This window comes from Rhamphochromis longiceps, linkage group LG18, assembly GCF_057381845.1.
Source record: "Rhamphochromis longiceps isolate RC_006_pf linkage group LG18, R_longiceps_female_GT1.1, whole genome shotgun sequence".
NCBI lineage: Eukaryota > Metazoa > Chordata > Actinopteri > Cichliformes > Cichlidae > Rhamphochromis > Rhamphochromis longiceps.
This window is the reverse complement of record NC_140574.1, coordinates 19,508,676-19,526,097: the sequence shown is the minus strand read 5'-3', so window position 1 is coordinate 19,526,097 and position 17,422 is coordinate 19,508,676. Positions and strand designations below refer to the sequence as shown.

General features: G+C 39.2%; 1 protein-coding gene and 1 long non-coding RNA gene across 3 annotated transcripts; one reads left to right on the top strand and one right to left on the bottom strand.

The window, feature by feature from the left end:
- Positions 1–1,119: 1,119 nt before the first annotated feature.
- Positions 1,120–7,419, bottom strand: LOC146648124 (uncharacterized). Of its 2 annotated transcripts, none has more exons than XR_014908463.1 (4): positions 7,117–7,419; positions 6,274–6,333; positions 5,889–6,018; positions 1,120–1,600 (listed from the first exon to the last, which is right to left on the bottom strand). It is a non-coding gene; the product is annotated as an uncharacterized LOC146648124 (long non-coding RNA). The 2 variants fall into 2 exon arrangements; XR_014908464.1 differs by having other exon boundaries at positions 5,889–6,015.
- A 1,036-nt stretch (positions 7,420–8,455) lies between these two features.
- On the top strand, positions 8,456–15,755 carry tfa (transferrin-a). Its single transcript, XM_085388331.1, has 17 exons — positions 8,456–8,588; positions 8,679–8,830; positions 9,536–9,638; positions 9,772–9,963; positions 10,774–10,903; positions 11,000–11,055; positions 11,424–11,596; positions 11,703–11,856; positions 11,944–12,107; positions 12,199–12,295; positions 12,392–12,412; positions 13,000–13,164; positions 13,379–13,529; positions 13,856–13,923; positions 14,009–14,190; positions 15,103–15,295; positions 15,419–15,755. The coding sequence occupies exons 1-17, from the start codon at positions 8,549–8,551 to the stop codon at positions 15,460–15,462; spliced, it is 2,085 nt and encodes a 694-aa protein (XP_085244457.1). The 5' UTR covers positions 8,456–8,548; the 3' UTR covers positions 15,463–15,755.
- The last annotated feature ends 1,667 nt before the right edge of the window (positions 15,756–17,422 follow it).

Genomic DNA, 17,422 nt, shown 5'->3' with positions numbered 1-17,422 from the left:
AGCTGCACTGGACAGGCAACTCCCCCCTGCGCAGGGAAGGCCACAGACTATTGCTCCTGACTGATTTTCCTCTAGTTCTCCTTTTTGGAAGTGCCCTTGCCATCAGTGGCAGCATGAAATGATACCAGTTAGTCCAGCTCTTCTGTGATACCGTATGCAAACAGGCAGTTGCAAAGTTTTCTGTCTCCTAGTACAGCCTTGAAGGTGTAAATGGGTTATTGCACAAGGAGAACTAGACAGAGCCACAGAGGGGGCATCAGCTCAGCAGCAGGACTGGTATCTGGTTCTTGATGCGAGAAGGAACTGGAGGAGCACTGCCAAAGCCCTACAAAATGACTTCCACTGGAATACTTGAGCATGTTTCTGATAGAAACACTACCTGAGGGTGGCATGAATGCCCAGCAGTTTTTAGTAGGACGTGTGCTCACAGTACAGCACCGAGCAGCTCAATTGGTGATGGCCTGACAACACCAGAGCTTGCAGGTTAGCCACTGGTGCTCTGTTCTCTTCACAGATGAGAGCAGACCACCTTTAAACAACATGAAAGAGTCTGAAGACGTTGTGGTGAATGTTTTCTGCAACATTATCTAGTATGACAGGTTGGGCAGTGGTGGTCTCAAGTGGGATTTCCTTGCATAGAGACCTCCGTGTGTTAGCCAACAGCAGTTGGGTATAGAGATGAAATCCTCAGATTCACTTTACATCTTTTGCTGGTGCAGAGTGGTGCCTTGCCTCGTGTGGGCAGTGTGTAGCCATAGTGGTAAAGGCATAGGTATCATGGCCCTAGAACAATATTTATGAGTCCCACAGATTATCTAGTACCTCACTTATGCTCTGATCCAGGATCTGGGAGAAGATGAACCAGGGCATCATCCACTGTCTGACCAGGAGCGTACCCAGATGTCTGAAGTGCATGGAGGCACATTGAGGCTGTAAACATTAGTGAGCCAGATTAGTCTGATCACTCTGATATAAATTTATAGCTTTTTTGTTGTGATTTGATGATTTTGGTTTCCCCTGGCTTTTGTTACATAATTTTGTTCTCAGCAAATTACAGTGTGTATCAGTAAAAACTTTCAGCCTGAATATTTTGTCATCAAGAACCAATGTGTGATTTAAGTGTTCCTGTAACTTTTTTTAATTTAATTTAATTTTTTTGGAGCGGTGTATTTAGATTTTTTTTTTTTTGTGCTGAGGCTGTTAAAGACTTTTCTGTGTGTCTGTTCAGACTGAGCAGGTTTGTGTTTCTTAATATGGACAGATGGTGGTGATAACGTACCTTAAATACCAACAATTCCCCGAACGCAGGTGAAAATTCCACTAAGACCAAAAAGACACTGACACCAATATTTTATAAGCAGTGTTTTAAGTTTTAACTGTTCAGATTAAAAAAAAAAAAGTTTTAGGAAGTATCTTGATGCATTCTCAATCATCAAGGTAAGTAAATCTCCAAAAGTTGATTCTGTTCATCTGGACGTAGCGTTTCGTCACTTGGAGTCATGCACGTGTTAACTGGTGCAGGGGTTTCTGTGGTGGAGTATGAGCTGTTTCCTTCCCAGAGATTTTTCTGTGTTTAAGTTTTTCACTCAGGCGTCCAGTCCTGGAAGAAAAGAGGTGATGTTTCTTAAAAATGTTACAGTGATCTATGTCAGTGGTAACAATCATAAGGCCAGGGGACTAGAAGCAGCCCAGCAAAGATCCACTATCTGGTCCACTGGAAGACTTTGGAAAATATGAAGGAGGGCATGAATTTTGGACTTTTAGATGGATTTATTAGATTTAGATTTCATTCATTTTTCTTGCTGATAAAGTCTCCTCCATGGCCATTCATACAACGCCAAAGTAATTAAGAGACAGATAAACAATTAAATGACAGAAAAGTTCCATCAGCTATTAAAAAAATTTGTTGTTTTTTAAAGTGGGTTCACAAAAAGCAATTTTGAAATCAAATCTTTGAATTGACAGAAGCTTTGTTTTGTAATTAGAGCACAGTCTGAGCTACCAGACGTTGTCTAATTTTGCGTATTTATTTCTTGCAGTTTAAGCCCAAACAATATTTCTTTAACATAAAGAAAAACAAAGATATACTGTTGAATTTACATGGCTGCTTTTATTAACCCTCTCGAGGCAGGCGTTGCCGATTTGCAACAGTTAAAAACTAACAACCTGGTTACCCCACATACATATTTTATGAGGTTTTTTTTTTACTCAGAAGTACCACTGCAGGACTTGGTTGTGCATTAGCAACAAAAAGTTTAATTTGAGCCTGAAAGGGTTAAGACATCACAGCCAAGTGTGTAGGTAAACTTCTTTTTACTAACTGAAATGGGAGTTTCACTGGTCTGGATAAAAAATGGGCTGTATGTGCTGCAAATTGAATGTTGGCTTCAAATTTTGTCCAATCAATCAAAACATCTTTCTTCGCAAATAAGAAATCTCACAGTTAATACAAGACTTGATGCTCCTGCATCACTGGCATCAACTCTTTGTGTGACAGGCATTATTTCCAGTTTGATGGGTTGACATATTGTTTGTCACACCCACCTAGAAGCAGTTGTCTGGTCTTTTTAAACTAATATGTGACCACTGCTGTGACTCATAGATTAGAATGAGATCTTTCCAAAAGAAAAATCCCTGGACAACACCTGAAAATTGTTATTAACAGTGCCTGGTGTGGGGGGCAGTGGTCAGAGGTGAAAGAGTACAGTGTGCAGCTGTGCAAACAGATGAGGAGTCTTGAGTCTGTTTCACTCCCCTCGCTGTGTGGATAATACAGTATGAGACAATCATTCTTTCACCTCCTGCTTTTTGTGTAAAGGACAAGGGTGAATAAACACAGGAGGGCGAAGGGAAATTTTATTGCTGACTAAAACAGAACAGCTAAAACCATTTCCCCCCACGAAAAATCGTTAAGCCCATCAGAAGTTTCGCAAGTCTGAGATTACTGTGTGTTCCAAAGTCACATCTTCAGAGCAGGAAACTCTTTAAAACATGCATTTTCTTTTTCACTTTGTCAGTCAGTCAGAGAAATTGTGTTTTTCCCCTGCTGAATTTCTGGTACCTCCAAATAAAGGAGCAACAGTTTAAAAGCCCACATCGAGTAGCAATGACCTAAATCAATTTCACACTGAAGCCGAGTTGATTAATCGGTGCTGAAATTTTAATGACACAGCAGGACAGCAGCCCTCAGGCTTTGTTTGTTCAAAGGGTTTGTCTGTTGCATAAAAGGCTGGTGACCCCAGTTGTCTAATTACCTCTTAGCTCATTCTCAGAACAAATCAATAACAGTTAATAAACAGTGAGCCATTTTTGGGTTGAGTTTAGACATAAAGTTCAGTTTGGACATCACATGAACCAGTACTCAGACTGGGATTTTAGTCTTCTGTGTCCCCTGGGGAGCTTTTTCAGAGTTTGAAAACTTTATAGGAGCTCCAGTGAAGATGCTGTTGGTGCTTGATGTGTTGACCTTTGATTTGTTCCTTAGGAGTCCCAATTTTATGACCTCCATGGAGTACCCACTAATATTTATGCATATTTGGAGAGTTTTTAGACTCTTGCAGGTTTTGCACATTTTCTTTTGTACTCTTTATGAAATGGATTTAACTCAATCAACAAAAAGTTACAAGTTACTACAACTTGACTGAAATCCATTAAGTATTGCTCATAACAGGAAGAGATGCAAATTAGCTCATATAAGATCCTTGCATGTAATTGTGTATCCCAGAATGAAAACCTAGCATGGAGGTTCAGTGGCTTTTCTGTAGACCTGCAATAGATTGTGTAAAAACACAGATTCTGGGGAAAGTATACGAATATCTGAAAATGTCCAGGAGCAAAAAGAAGCAAGGTGCCACCATAAATCTTTCAATAACTGGCCACCAGTTTCCCAAAACACACCTGAGTAACTCACTTCAGCATGATCCTCCAGTCTTCCTATCATTTCTCTACAGGTTAACCATGACATCATCTGCCCTCAGACTTGAGTGAAATCCAGATCTTTTGCCAAGTATATCATGAATTGATGAGGGAACAAGCCTCAACTTGCCATGAAAGTGCCTGTGAGTCTTAAAATCACTTATGAGCCTCTGAAAACGGGGATCTGTTTAGAAAAATCGCTGAAATTCCTAAACATCTTGATTGTTTATTTAAACTCCAGTGTGGTGACATTGCCCAAAAACTCCTGGAGTTTCCTGGAGTTGACTGTATGACAGGAATAATTCAGAATGACGGCTGTTCAGGTATCAGAGAAGCAGCTCTGAATATGTCTCCTTCCACTTTAATGTCAATCTCTACTGAAGGTGCAATTAAAGTCACCATTTCTATCAGTGACGTAATAACAGTATGAATAACTGAGGAGCCCGATGTCTCTGATTCCTGATGGAGGAGATGGATGTTTTTCTACAAACTGACACTTTCTCAAAGTGTACTCATGTGTGGGCCTCAAGATGAATCACTCCTGGCTCATGTGTCACAGTTAACTCCAGTGTTGCCTCTCACTCAAACGCCTGCCTTGAACACGCCTTCACATCTTACAGGAGCACACAGCATTTCACCTGCACCTGAAGGGGTTATTGCATGCACAGTGGAACAAAACCTTAAAAACAAAGATGACCATAAAAAATACAACAAAGCATCTGCTCTTGAAGCTCACCCGTTTATGCAGACTACAGTACTTTGTTATTCCCCTGCTCTGTGTACTCTAGGAGAACAGCCATGGATGATAAGCTTATCTCCTCTGACTCAGCACAGTCAGAATGACTTAGCGAACAATAATCTCTGATACGCAGTCCTTCGCAATAATCCTACACTTCAGAAAGTTCAGTCACAAAGCTACAAAGACAAATAATGGTGTTCAAATTCATGTTCACAGCCACATATAAAAATATAGAACTGTGTGACGATTTTATTTGGTTCTGTTTTCTGATCTTATGACAAGAAACGGTCCTGCCTGCAAAAGCTGGACAGGTATGTTACGGGATTGCCAGGTGTGTTATCAAGCACCTCAAAGTCCTTTAAAAATGGGACTGACAGCAATAATCTTCTTTGATTTTTTTATAGAGTAAATGTTTAATTCTAGTGTGTGCGGCAGGAGTTAACCACCATGATGAATTAATTTCTGTTAGGATTAATAAAGTTTTGTAGAATCAAATGAAAGACAATTCATGGCCCAAGCAGTTCTGAGTGAAGTGTCAGCAAAGATTAACAAAAGCACAACATTCAGATTGAACTGCAGACTCACAAGACAGATACTGTAACGAGGGCTAAAATCATTCAAGATCAATTCCAGACTACATACCTCAGATGCCCACAACATTCATTTGTATTTCTTCTGGTTCATCTGAGTTCTTTAGGTTCATAACACAAAACAGGGCAAGAAAATAAACAACCCTTGCAGCAAATACCCCATCAGATCAGCTGCATGAGCAATATCTGTCCAGTGTATACCTAATAGAAACACACTCTGCACCCTAGCAATAGAAAGAGATGCTTATACACAGAAATGATTAACCTGGACTCCTGTGTCTCCTCCTGGGATTTAGTCCTACAATTAATACAATCATTCCACAAAAACTGAATGGCAGCCTGGCGCTACTTGGACTTCGACCCTCTCTGTATCACTGAGTGATGGATTTTCTTACAAGGAGGCCGTCATTCACAACACCACCTCCTCCTCCACCAGTCAAACACTACAGCCGCCTTCCCCCGGCTGTGTCCTGACCCTGTTTCTGCTGTGTCACAAAGCTGGAGTATGATGGCTCAGCTGGACGTATGGGGCAATCATGATGCCAAGTTTGCATAAAACATAAAAACTCACGTACTGTGGGAAGGAAGTGAAGGAACTGAAGACCTGGAGAGAAGAAGAACTACAAAACCTCACAAATGCTTACCATGCATGCACAAACACAGCCAAAGAAAGACAGTCAACCGGTGCCAGGTTCCTGCCATGCATCTCCCACAGATGTCCAGTGAAGTGCGCTCTGAGCATCATGACCCACATCATCACACTGTTTCGTCCTGCTGATTAGAATGGGAAGTAGTCATGATTTATTAAAATAAAGTTAAATACAAAATTATAATAACGATAAATGTAACTGATAATCTAAAGCACAGAAATATGTTTGTTATCAGCGTATTACAACTATTTGATAAGGTACAACTTTATTTGGCAGGAGATCAGTTTCTACTTCATAGATAAGTCTATAAAGTAAGCTTATCTTGATTTTGAGGACTTTAATCTCTCAAAATAAAGACTTGTGTAATCTGCAGACTCACCTTTGGACACATTTCAGTTTTGCTAGTTTATCTTCCAAGTCACACATTTGTGCTGATTACCTGAAAAAAAAGAAACATTTTACAATCTGTACTTTCCCTGCTTGTATTATTTAGGGGTACTTCCTGCAAGCCCACTCTAAGGTCAGCATAACACCTTAAAAATGTGCACTCAAACTTTCCCTACTCAGAACTGTCCTCTTTGTGGAATGGGTTTATTTTAGATGTAAACATTTCTCAATACTCAGGGGTATCATATTGATTTCTCAGCTGATGGTGAATAATACTGTATCAGAGACCCTGATAAGATGGCTGGACTAATTCCTCATGTTGTAAAGTAAATTTAACCATAGCAATATTAATACTTGCAATCACCTATTCCACAATTATGTGTTATTATATCTAGAGCTGGGAGCAAAATCTGCATAAATATTTCTTTCCCTCTTATTTTGCTTTTTTTTTTTTTTTTTTTTTTAAAGAAAGAAGCATGGAAGAGATGTGCTTTTTGTTCCGATTATCAATTTTATTCATGGCTGGCCCAATTTCAAAGTTGGATGGGTCCAACCTTTATCTTTAAAATTGATATAAGGGATAATTTAGCTACTTCTGCTACTCATCATCTTCACTGGACCTTATTCTGTTATTAAAAATGATTATTTTAGGTTTCCTATTGTTCCTTTAAGTTTTACCTGCTTCAGCCAAGTAAGACATTTAAAGTTGCAAACGGACACAGCAGCACAGAACAAAAACTGCATGAATAAAAATGAATTTGGATAATAAAACACTGCAGAAGCAAGAAAGAAAAGCAGATGATGCAAAATAAAAAATAGATCAGTTTTCACTTACACAGGCTTTGGCTGTGGACACAGGATGGTGTGCAGTCCTCTGCAGAGCTGTAAAAATTAGGTTAATTAGTTAACAATAATAATATTTTATTTTGATTACTTCATTGTGAGTGGTAAATTATGTCTCCTAATTCCAGAAATACTAAGTAGTTTCTAGATACAGCAAATATTCTTCTTCTTCTTATCCAATATTAAAGGATGGTGTACTACAGTAATGTTGCTACATTAAGTATTAAATCCATCCAGAATCATGTTTTGGATCTTCCAAAGTTACACCACCGAACATGCATCATTAAACATGAAATGTATTATGAGAGGTATTATGTGATATCTCTACATTTGATGGCTGAGAATAAAGGAAGCGGTCAAATGTGCAAATCAGCATGAACCTTAGTGCTTGCATTGGGTAATATTGACTCTGTAAACACAGCTCCCAAGTGGGTCACACAAACTGCAACTTTTCCAAGTAAAAAAAAAACAAAAGAAAAGTTTGCAGGTTCTGATTTTAGAGGCTGAATAATTATGAATATTGAATGAAACTTTCATGCCACTTCTGGATACAGAATAAAGACAATTATATTAAATTAAAAAACAAATTGCAAAATAAAGACATTTTCTCAAGAAATACAATATTTTGTGTGCTATATAAAGTCTGGTGGCATTTATACTTCTATTCCACGTATTTACTAAAAAATTAAAATATTTTACAGATGTTTCCACAACAAATATTTCAGGACATCCATTCTTTCCTGCAAAACATCACATGAGTATATTAAATTCTCTACTTTAAGCAGTCCAGAGTTATATTCTGAACCAAAGTTTCGATTTTTCTTTCTTTCTTTCTTTTTTAAGTTAACTTCAGCATGACTATGAAGATATTCCATTGCAGGGCTTTTTACATGTGGAGTATTTTTACATTGTGCCATATATACTTTTATTCAGACACCAAAATCCTTTTCACGTGGCTGGTTAGTCCTGAGACCAGAATGCTTTACTGCAGTAAAAACTCCAGGGGTTTTTGTTATTGTTTTGTTTTTTTACTCTTAAATGTAGTTTAGACTCTGTGCTGCAGAATGTTTTGTCCTCTGACCAAACCTTTAACCCACCTGAAAACAAAGATTTTTGGTCCTGCACGTGTATCCTAAATATGCTCATCTCTAAATATTTCTGATTTCAAATTGTGCAAACAAACTGTTTCAGATGACTAAATGTTATTTCGTATTATGTGGCAATTTCAGATTGTCCATGAAACCTAATCTCTGTCTTTTGCACACTAAAGTACACACGTGCGCCCCCACATGCGCACACATTAGGAAACCTGAGCAAACTCTGGCATTTTTATCTTTTGTCCCGGTCCACTCAGGTTTGCTATAAAAGCCCGAGCAGCCTCCCAGTCTCTCTGCTCTGCTGATCCGGAGACCCCACCGCCCAACATGAAGCCCCTCCTCCTAGTGGCGCTGCTCGGACTGCTCGGTAAAAGCTTTTCAGCCCCGCACTACTATATTTAATCACACACATGACATCACATTTTCAATCCAAACTGACATCCATGTGTTTTAACAGCCAGCGCGTTCGCCCGACCCGGCTCTCAGAAGGTGAAATGGTGCGTCAAGTCGGACCAAGAATTGCGTAAATGTTTAGATCTCGCCGCTGCGGCTCCTGCGTTCTCCTGTGTGAAAAAAGAAAACACCCTCGAGTGCATTATTGCCATTAAGGTGAGCGCTTTTTACATCCAGAGCACCAAATTAACCACAAATACTCAATAATAGACTTTGACCAGGGCAGTTGTTATAATCGCAATGTAACTGAAGTGCTTCACAGTGCTCGGCTTATTCTGAAATGTTACTTAAATAAAAATAAGTGAATGTAATGACTTCATTTTATTGTTTTTTTTTTCTTCACTTTCTTCGAGTAGGTTCATACTCGAACTACTACTAAAACATATCTAAAGTAAAGATAAACTAACTGTATCTGCTGTGGAGTGTTCTAGAAAAATAGAGTCGAGTTAAAAAATAAAAAAATAAAATCCGAACCAAATGATTTGACTTTAACTATTTCAATTGTATCTAAATATTCAGTTTCATTTGGTTACATAAATACAATTTAAATGTTACATTTAATGGAAGCTTGTCAAATAAAATTTATTTGATTGGCATGGATTCAGTTTATACCAAGCACATTTTCCTTGATGATTATTTAGCTCATTAAATAAACATTTGATTTTATATATTTCAGCTTTACTCACTTTACTCAAAATGATTGCATCATGTTTGCTGAGGATGAATAACTCCCCCCCCCCCCCCCCCCCCCCTTTTAAGTATTTAATGTGGGGGAAAAACTACCAATGCCTTCAACTTATCCAGTGAAATTCTATGTAAAAATGACTTGACCTCAGTCATACAGCAAATACTCTCCGGCAGGCTGGTGAAGCAGATGCCATTACTGTGGATGGTGGGGACATTTACACTGCTGGCTTGAACAACTATGACCTCCATCCCATCATTGCTGAGGACTATGGCGCCGGTATGTCTAGTCATCAGCTGTCGTTAGTAGCCTAATGAAATAAGCTCAAGCAAGAACATGTTTAGCGTTTTATTTGAATGTGATTTAGCTGTTTCAATAATATTATATCCATTTTTTTTTTTCATTCATTCAGGTACGGACACCTGCTACTATGCTGTTGCTGTGGCAAAGAAGAACACTGGATTTGGCTTCAGAGATCTCAGGGGGAAGAAATCATGTCACACTGGTTTGGGGAAATCTGCAGGCTGGAACATTCCCATAGGATCTCTGGTGACCATGAATGTTATTGAGTGGGGTGGCATTGAAGACAAACCTCTGGAGGAGGGTAAAGGACTTTTTGTTTCTGGTTAGCTAATAACATTTGACAGTTTTAGTGCATGTATGGTCAAAGGACAATAAGATCAGACCTTTTTATGAGAAACTGGACACCTGAGAAACAATTAAACACACTTATTTGCTTTACTGACAAGAATTTATTGACGGGATCAAAACTACAGGAAAAGTAGAAACAGACAGGGGCTACCTAGCTTCTTTTTTTATTAGTCCTTTATTTAACCAGGGAAAAAAAATCTCATTGAGATTAAAAATGTCATTTCCAAGAGAGACCTGGCTTCTGCCCAGGGATTATAAAATCCTGTGCCTGTCAGCACTTCTTATCACTTATAACACTTCCTTTTGTTAAATATAATTTACTGAAGTTCAAAAACTAGTCTGTTTAGACTAGTTAGGCCTGTTAGACAGTTGAACAAATCAATATCCATCCATCTTCTTCTTAACCAATTCCAGATCACAGGGGCTGGAGCCTGGCTCTCAGGGTGAGAGGCGCGAAAGGTTGCCAGTCTGTTAGGGGCCAGGAAAAGACAGGAAAACCACCCACACTCACATTCGTACATATGGTCAGTTTAGAATTGACAATTAACCTAACATGAAAGAAACTGGTGTATGCAGTATCCCATGCAAGGGGATGCAAACTCTGCACACACAGTATAATATGAAACTTCTAAATGATAAAAATGCATATGGGAACTTTCATATTTGTCTTTAAAGGGAGACAGTGGTGACACTCTGGCTCTATTGTCAGTGTTTTGGTTTTCTTTTCTAAATTATGACCCTGGCCTTGTTTTTTGTTATGCAGCTGTGAGCACCTTCTTCCATGCCAGCTGTGCCCCTGGGGCAGCAAGAGGCAGCAAGCTGTGTGAACTGTGCAAGGGAGACTGCTCCAGGTCCCAGAGGGAGCCTTACTATGACTACAATGGAGCCTTTCAGTCAGTGTCCACTTTTTAATGCTTCTCATTAGTGAACATAAACGTCTACACATTTAGCCAAACCTTTTATCTGTAATAATATGACTTTTGTGACAGGTGTTTGGTGGAGGGAGCTGGAGATGTGGCTTTTGTGAAGCATCTCACTGTGCCAGGTCAGTATCACAACAACCTTTATCCATTCTAACATGTAAAGAAGCACTGAATCATAGCATTGTCAGGTTTTATTTATCAAAAAAAAAAAGCTTTACCAAGATTAAAAGTTTCATTTTGAAAAGCGACAGGGACAAGAGGGGACCTGATGAACATGCATGACATACAAATACAACTGTTGCACACTGCACAAGTCAAGGACAAGTTGAGCAGAATTTCAAAGCAAATTTCAGAGCAATCACGTTGACCAAGAATGTCATTTTCTCCATTGATTAAAATCGTCTTAAACGCCCTGAAACTTCTACAAAATATGGGAAAGGATAACTGTGAAAAACACTGATGTAAAACCTGTGTCATATCACACTTCCAGAATCGGATAAGCCATCGTACGAGCTGCTGTGCAAGGACAACACCAGAGCACCTATTGACAACTATAAAGCCTGCTCCCTAGCCAGAGTGCCAGCTCACGCTGTTGTTACTCGCAAGGATCCACAGCTGGCCGACTTGATCTGGCAGAGCCTTGACCAAGTTCAGACTGACCACGTAGGAAGTACACTGAATAACATCTAATTTCAGCGTATTCTGATTCCTTGTGTTTCAGCAGCCTCATTGCTTTCCTAATGAATCATCTCACTTGCTGCCTTTTCAGAGCTTTAACCTCTTCTCATCTGAAGCCTACGCACCCGCCAAGAACCTGATGTTCAAAGATTCAACAGTGAGGCTCTTGAGGGTGCCCCCAAACACAGACTCCTTCCTGTATCTGGGTGCGAACTACATGAGCATCGTCCATTCCCTTAAAAAAGGTAAAGAACACAAGCAAGACAGGCAGAAACGCAATTGTTAGTCAGGTGTCAGTCTGGCTTATGTCTAAGTCTTTCTTCCCTCTCTAGAGCAGGCATCAGACGATGCATCCCCTGCCATCAGATGGTGTGCTGTGGGCCATGCTGAGACCGCAAAGTGTGACACGTGGAGCATCAGCAGTGTGTCTGGGGACACCACCTCCATTGAATGCCAGAACGCCCCTACAGTTGAAGAGTGCCTGAAGAAGATTATGGTAAACTCTGGAGGAAATATCAAAATCTGTTAATTTATTATTTTTTGTCTCCACTCTGTGACATTCATCTCTGCTTTGAATCGCCCCGCAGCGTAAAGAGGCCGACGCAGTGGCCGTGGATGGAGGTCAGGTGTTTACGGCTGGAAAGTGTGGCCTGGTTCCTGTCATGGTGGAGCAGTATGTGCAAGGTAGATAACAAGAAGAAGAAATAACACACACACAATCCTGTGTCTTATTTCAACTTTTTTATGAGTAATATTTGTTCATTTTGTCTCCTCTCACAGAGTTGTGCAGCCGCTCTGATGGTAGTAAACTTTCATCTTTTTCCTCTTCTTTTTATGATATGGACAAATTTTTTAAAAAGTCTCGAAGTGCATTATTTTAATTGTAACACAACTTCAATGACCTGTTGTGCTGATGACCAGATTTGTATTTTTATCCTTGGACTCTACCACTCTACTACTACAACTATAATTTAACTAGCTTTATATGAACAACCAGTTCAAGGAATCCTTATTTATTAGTTTATCCTCTGAAACTTCTGAAGCTTTGAACAACAGGTGGATGGAGCTTGTCTTCATTATATATTAAGGATATAGTCTCTTTATGGCATTACAAACAACCAAGATTAAAAAAACAATACTAAATAAATCCCCAAATTGAGCATTTACATAAATCTGGAGACCTAGCATTTAGCTCAAAGGTATTGCTTGTACATTGTTTAAAATTTTAGTGGCTCCGGCTTTGTAAGTGTCCACCATTATAATGAAAGATGACCTTTAAAAAGTGGATTAATTTCAAATTAATCAGTGACAGAGTAGATTTATATGAATGTCTCTCTGCAGTTGAATCATCTGAAATGTCTACCTCTACTTCCCGTATCCACTCTCAGTCACATCCTCCTCATACTATGCTGTTGCTGTGGTAAAGAAGGGTTCAGGGGTGACCTGGGACACTCTGAAGGGCAAGAAGTCTTGCCACACAGGAATCGGCAGAACTGCTGGCTGGAACATCCCCATGGGTCAAATCTACAAAACAGAACATGACTGTGACTTCAGTGAGTGACTGCAAGCTTCTCCTTCTTTTACCAACAGAAAGAAATTTAAAGCCACCCACAGAAATCATGCAACTCCCCTTTTTCTAAAAAAGTTTGTTTAGATGACTCACGTGATGAATCTGTATTTAAACAAAAGCCACAATCTTCCATTAACCTTGACAAAAGAGAGGTTTGCTGATTGTGGAACTCTTTCTGCATCTCTTCTTCTCATCAGCCAAGTTCTTCAGTAGTGGCTGTGCCCCCGGAGCAGAGCCCAACTCTCCGTTCTGTTCTCTGTGCGTCGGCAGCGGTAAAGCTGTGGGAGACCAGGCCAAATGCAAAGCCAGCGCTGATGAGAAGTACTACGGTTATGCTGGAGCCTTTAGGTACAGCAAGAAACAGAATGGCATCGCATACAAGTTTGTGTATAAGGAGAAAGTTAGCAAAGAGACGGGAAGCAGAGGAAAACAATCTTGCTCAATCTTGCCAGCTACTGTTATGTTTTTTTTTTTCTTATATATTTCTTTTGTAAACAGCCAAGAATGTGTCAAGAGCTGAAGCATGTTTTCCTCCTAAAACCAGAACTTTTTAATCGTTTTTAAAATTTTTGTGAACTTTAGCAGTGATAAGGTGTAATTTTTAATTGGTTAGCCATTTACCCCCAACTTCACTCTTTGTCTCCAAAGTCATGATGTATGGCATATCATTACAGGTGTCTGGTTGAGGGTGGTGGTGATGTTGCCTTCATTAAACACACAATTGTGACAGAAAACAGCAATGGTAAGAGGACTGCACTGATCTGCACTACCTGCTCCGATGACATTACAACAGCTTCTAAACTTTATTCCACCTCTCTTTATCGAAGGTAACGGTCCAGACTGGGCTCGTAATCTGAGATCTTCTGATTACCAGCTCATCTGCCCTGGGAAAGGACCAGTGGAGATCAGTGAATATGCCACTTGTAACTTGGCTCAGGTGCCTGCACACGCTGTGGTGACGCGCCCAGAAAGCCACAGTAAGGTGGTCCGCATCCTTCAGGAACAGCAGGTTTGTGATAAAGTCTAAGATAGCTACTTGAAATGAAATAAGAGCTTAAAATAAAATTGTTGTTGTTTCAAAGCACTGAATTCCCAGTGCAAAAATCTGACATCAAGGTTCAACTTCTCTAGCCGACACAGATGCTGAGTCTGAAATAGAGAAGCATCCTTTCATTACAGAAGCTGCATACAGTTTGTTTGGCATTCTGTTTTGAGCACAACAATGAATTTTTAACCGATTTTTCCAAATAGTTGCCAATTAACTCTGACAACTTTAACATTGTCCCTTTGTAGGGGCTACATCTAAGACTCTACAGGCCTCAGTTAACAAGTTAAAGCTTATGACAGCAGAATTAGAAAAATACTGAGCAAATGTGGCTTGTTTGGAAAGAAAAATCCGCTTCTCTCTACAGAGAACATAGCAGGACAGCTATATATATTTGCAGAGTTGCATCTGAACAAACCAAGAGACTTCTGGAACAATGTTCTCTGGGCGGACGAGACCAAAGTGGAAACGTCTGGCCTTAATGTACAGGACCACGTTTGTTGAAAATCAAACATATTCGCACAAACACCTAGTAGAAACTGGTGGTGGAGGGGTGTTGATTTGGGCTTCTTTCACAGCAACGTGGCACAAACACTTCAAGTTACTGCTCCCAAAGTTGATTCTACTTGCTACTGAATCATGGAGTGTACTTAGTTTGTCACAACTGCATAGAGTCCTGTGAAAACTTTCTTTTTGATATGACTGTACTTGCACTTGATCTCAAGTGGGGGGGACCTTGGCATTTCAAAAACCAATAGTTACAAAAGTTATGATGACTTCTGTTTTTCCACATTCTGTCGGTTTCAATGAGTAAAGTAACCAGTGTAATAGAAATCTAAACTAAATAACTGCTTCAAACCTAAATTGTGTTCTTAGGCCAGATTTGGAAACACCGGAACCGATCCTTCATTCAGAATGTTCCAGTCAGAAAATGGAAAGAACCTCCTCTTCAAGGACTCCACTAAGTGTCTCCATGAGGTACCACTGGGAACAACCTATGAGCAGTTTTTGGGAAATCCTTACATGGAAGCCATGAAGGCAGTGAGACATTGCAGCGAAACTACTCCAGGTTTGTACTACTGCAGAAATTACTTAGCATTTAAATGTTACTTTTGTACCATCTTGTACCAGATAAAATAACATTCATACTCGACATTCTCCAATTGTTTTTGTTTGCCTCTCTTCCCAACAGATCTGGAAAAATCTTGCACATTCCATACCTGCCAGCAAGGCTAATGGAGATGTACAACACAGTGATTCAGCCATCTTACCCACTTACTTCCTGCACTTACCCAAACATAGTGTTTCTCCTGTCTCCTCTTCTGATCTTACTATAGACTTGTTTTTAGAAGCACAATTGACACCAAATATCATCAGTCCTGCCAATCAACAATATGTGAAACGATCATCTCCACATATAGCTATTTTTATGCTGCTGAAACAGCATGTTACACTGCATTTGTCACTAGATCAACTATGTTTTGTTAACACACGACTGACTTTTCTCAAATAAAGACATTTCAATGCTCTTTCACGGTGAAAGCACAATTTCTGACAACGCTGATGGTGTTTTATCTGATCTTCTCCCTTAATGATTGTTACCAAAAGAACAAAAAAGAAAAGACAATATTATCACATTTACTGCAAGTACCAAAAACACTGAGTCACTGGCTCGAGTGCAGGTTTAAAGAGCTGCTGTCTGAAGGTGCATTCAATAATAATGAAACATTAGGTGAAAAAACATGTAGCAGAATGACTGTCAGTACCGGTAATGTACATTATACAATTATAATACAATAAGTATAACTGTAGACTACATTTTATTAAAATGTGATTTCACTAGCTACCTTCAAATTGTTACCAGTCTATATTTAAGCACATGGATGTACAGTTTCTAACCGTGGTAGTCAGCTGAGCTGCATTTCCACAGGCTTCGCAGGCAAATGAATAAATAAACATAATTTGAGGAAAATCTGTTTGAGTGAATCGCACAGACAATGTGGCACCATCTGCTTTTTGGATACTTTGAAGACTTTTGGATAATTTACATTCAAATCAAAATCCTGTGGCATGAACAATGTGAAGCTGTTCCATCATAGAGACTTCACAGCAGGTTGGCATGTTCTGGAAACCCCTGTTAACACTTGGCTGGTGAACAAACACATGGTTGGATTAACCTAAACATGGGAAAAGGAGCTTTGGAATATGACTCCTATTTGACACAACTTAGTTCTATTCAGATATGCAGTATATTTAGGAATATTCACCCTGTACTGTACATGACAAAAAGAAGAAAAACTACATCAGTTAATGCTAGAGCTGATTTTTTTTTCATGAATCTGCTGAATACTTTTATACTTTATATATATATATTGTCAGAAAATAGTGAAACATCCAAGTTTCAGTCCAAAGTGGTATTTTTATATCTATACAGCACTGAGCAAAAGTCTTGAGCCATTCCTTATTTCTTTATATTTCTTTTTATATATCTTTTCATTGAAAAACTAGACCAAACATCTAGTTTGTTGCCATTTGTTTGGGTGAATCCACAAAAAAGGCTAATGGCAACACTGTACGACGGGCATAAAATAAATAGTATTCTTGGCGCAACATGAAAGTTTGGCATATCTTAGTGCGGTGTGCTGTGTATCCTTAAAGAAAATCTGTGGACACTGGACAAGTGGAGGACAGAAGAATGAGTAGCAGGTCTGAAAAAAGTATCAACAACAAATGAAAAGTTTTTGAAAGTCATCTTCTGAAGAAATCTGAAAATATTCCAGAAAAGACCTGACACAGGACCCGACAGACACATCTGGCCCTCAGTTGATCCCTCTGCTGTTCACTGAAACCTCATTAGAAATGGTCTCGCTGGAGGGCCATCTGAAACCATGCTCAAGAAATGGAAGCAATAAGAAAAGGCTGAGGTATGCAAAACTGCACAAGAACAGGTATTACAATAAAAACACAACAATGACAATAAATATTTTACCACATTAACAAATACTAAAACTAACAATTTTTATTTTATTTTAGTTAGCTGTCCAAGTTGACAAGTTAATTTTTTTCAAGGTCTAGTTTTTATTTTTAGCTGTGTTAACTAAAACGAAAACAATCTTCCCCCATACAATATCGGTTTTTAGTTTCGTTTGAGTTAACTATAATAACCTTTCCAACAGGTCAGTAATGAATCCAAATA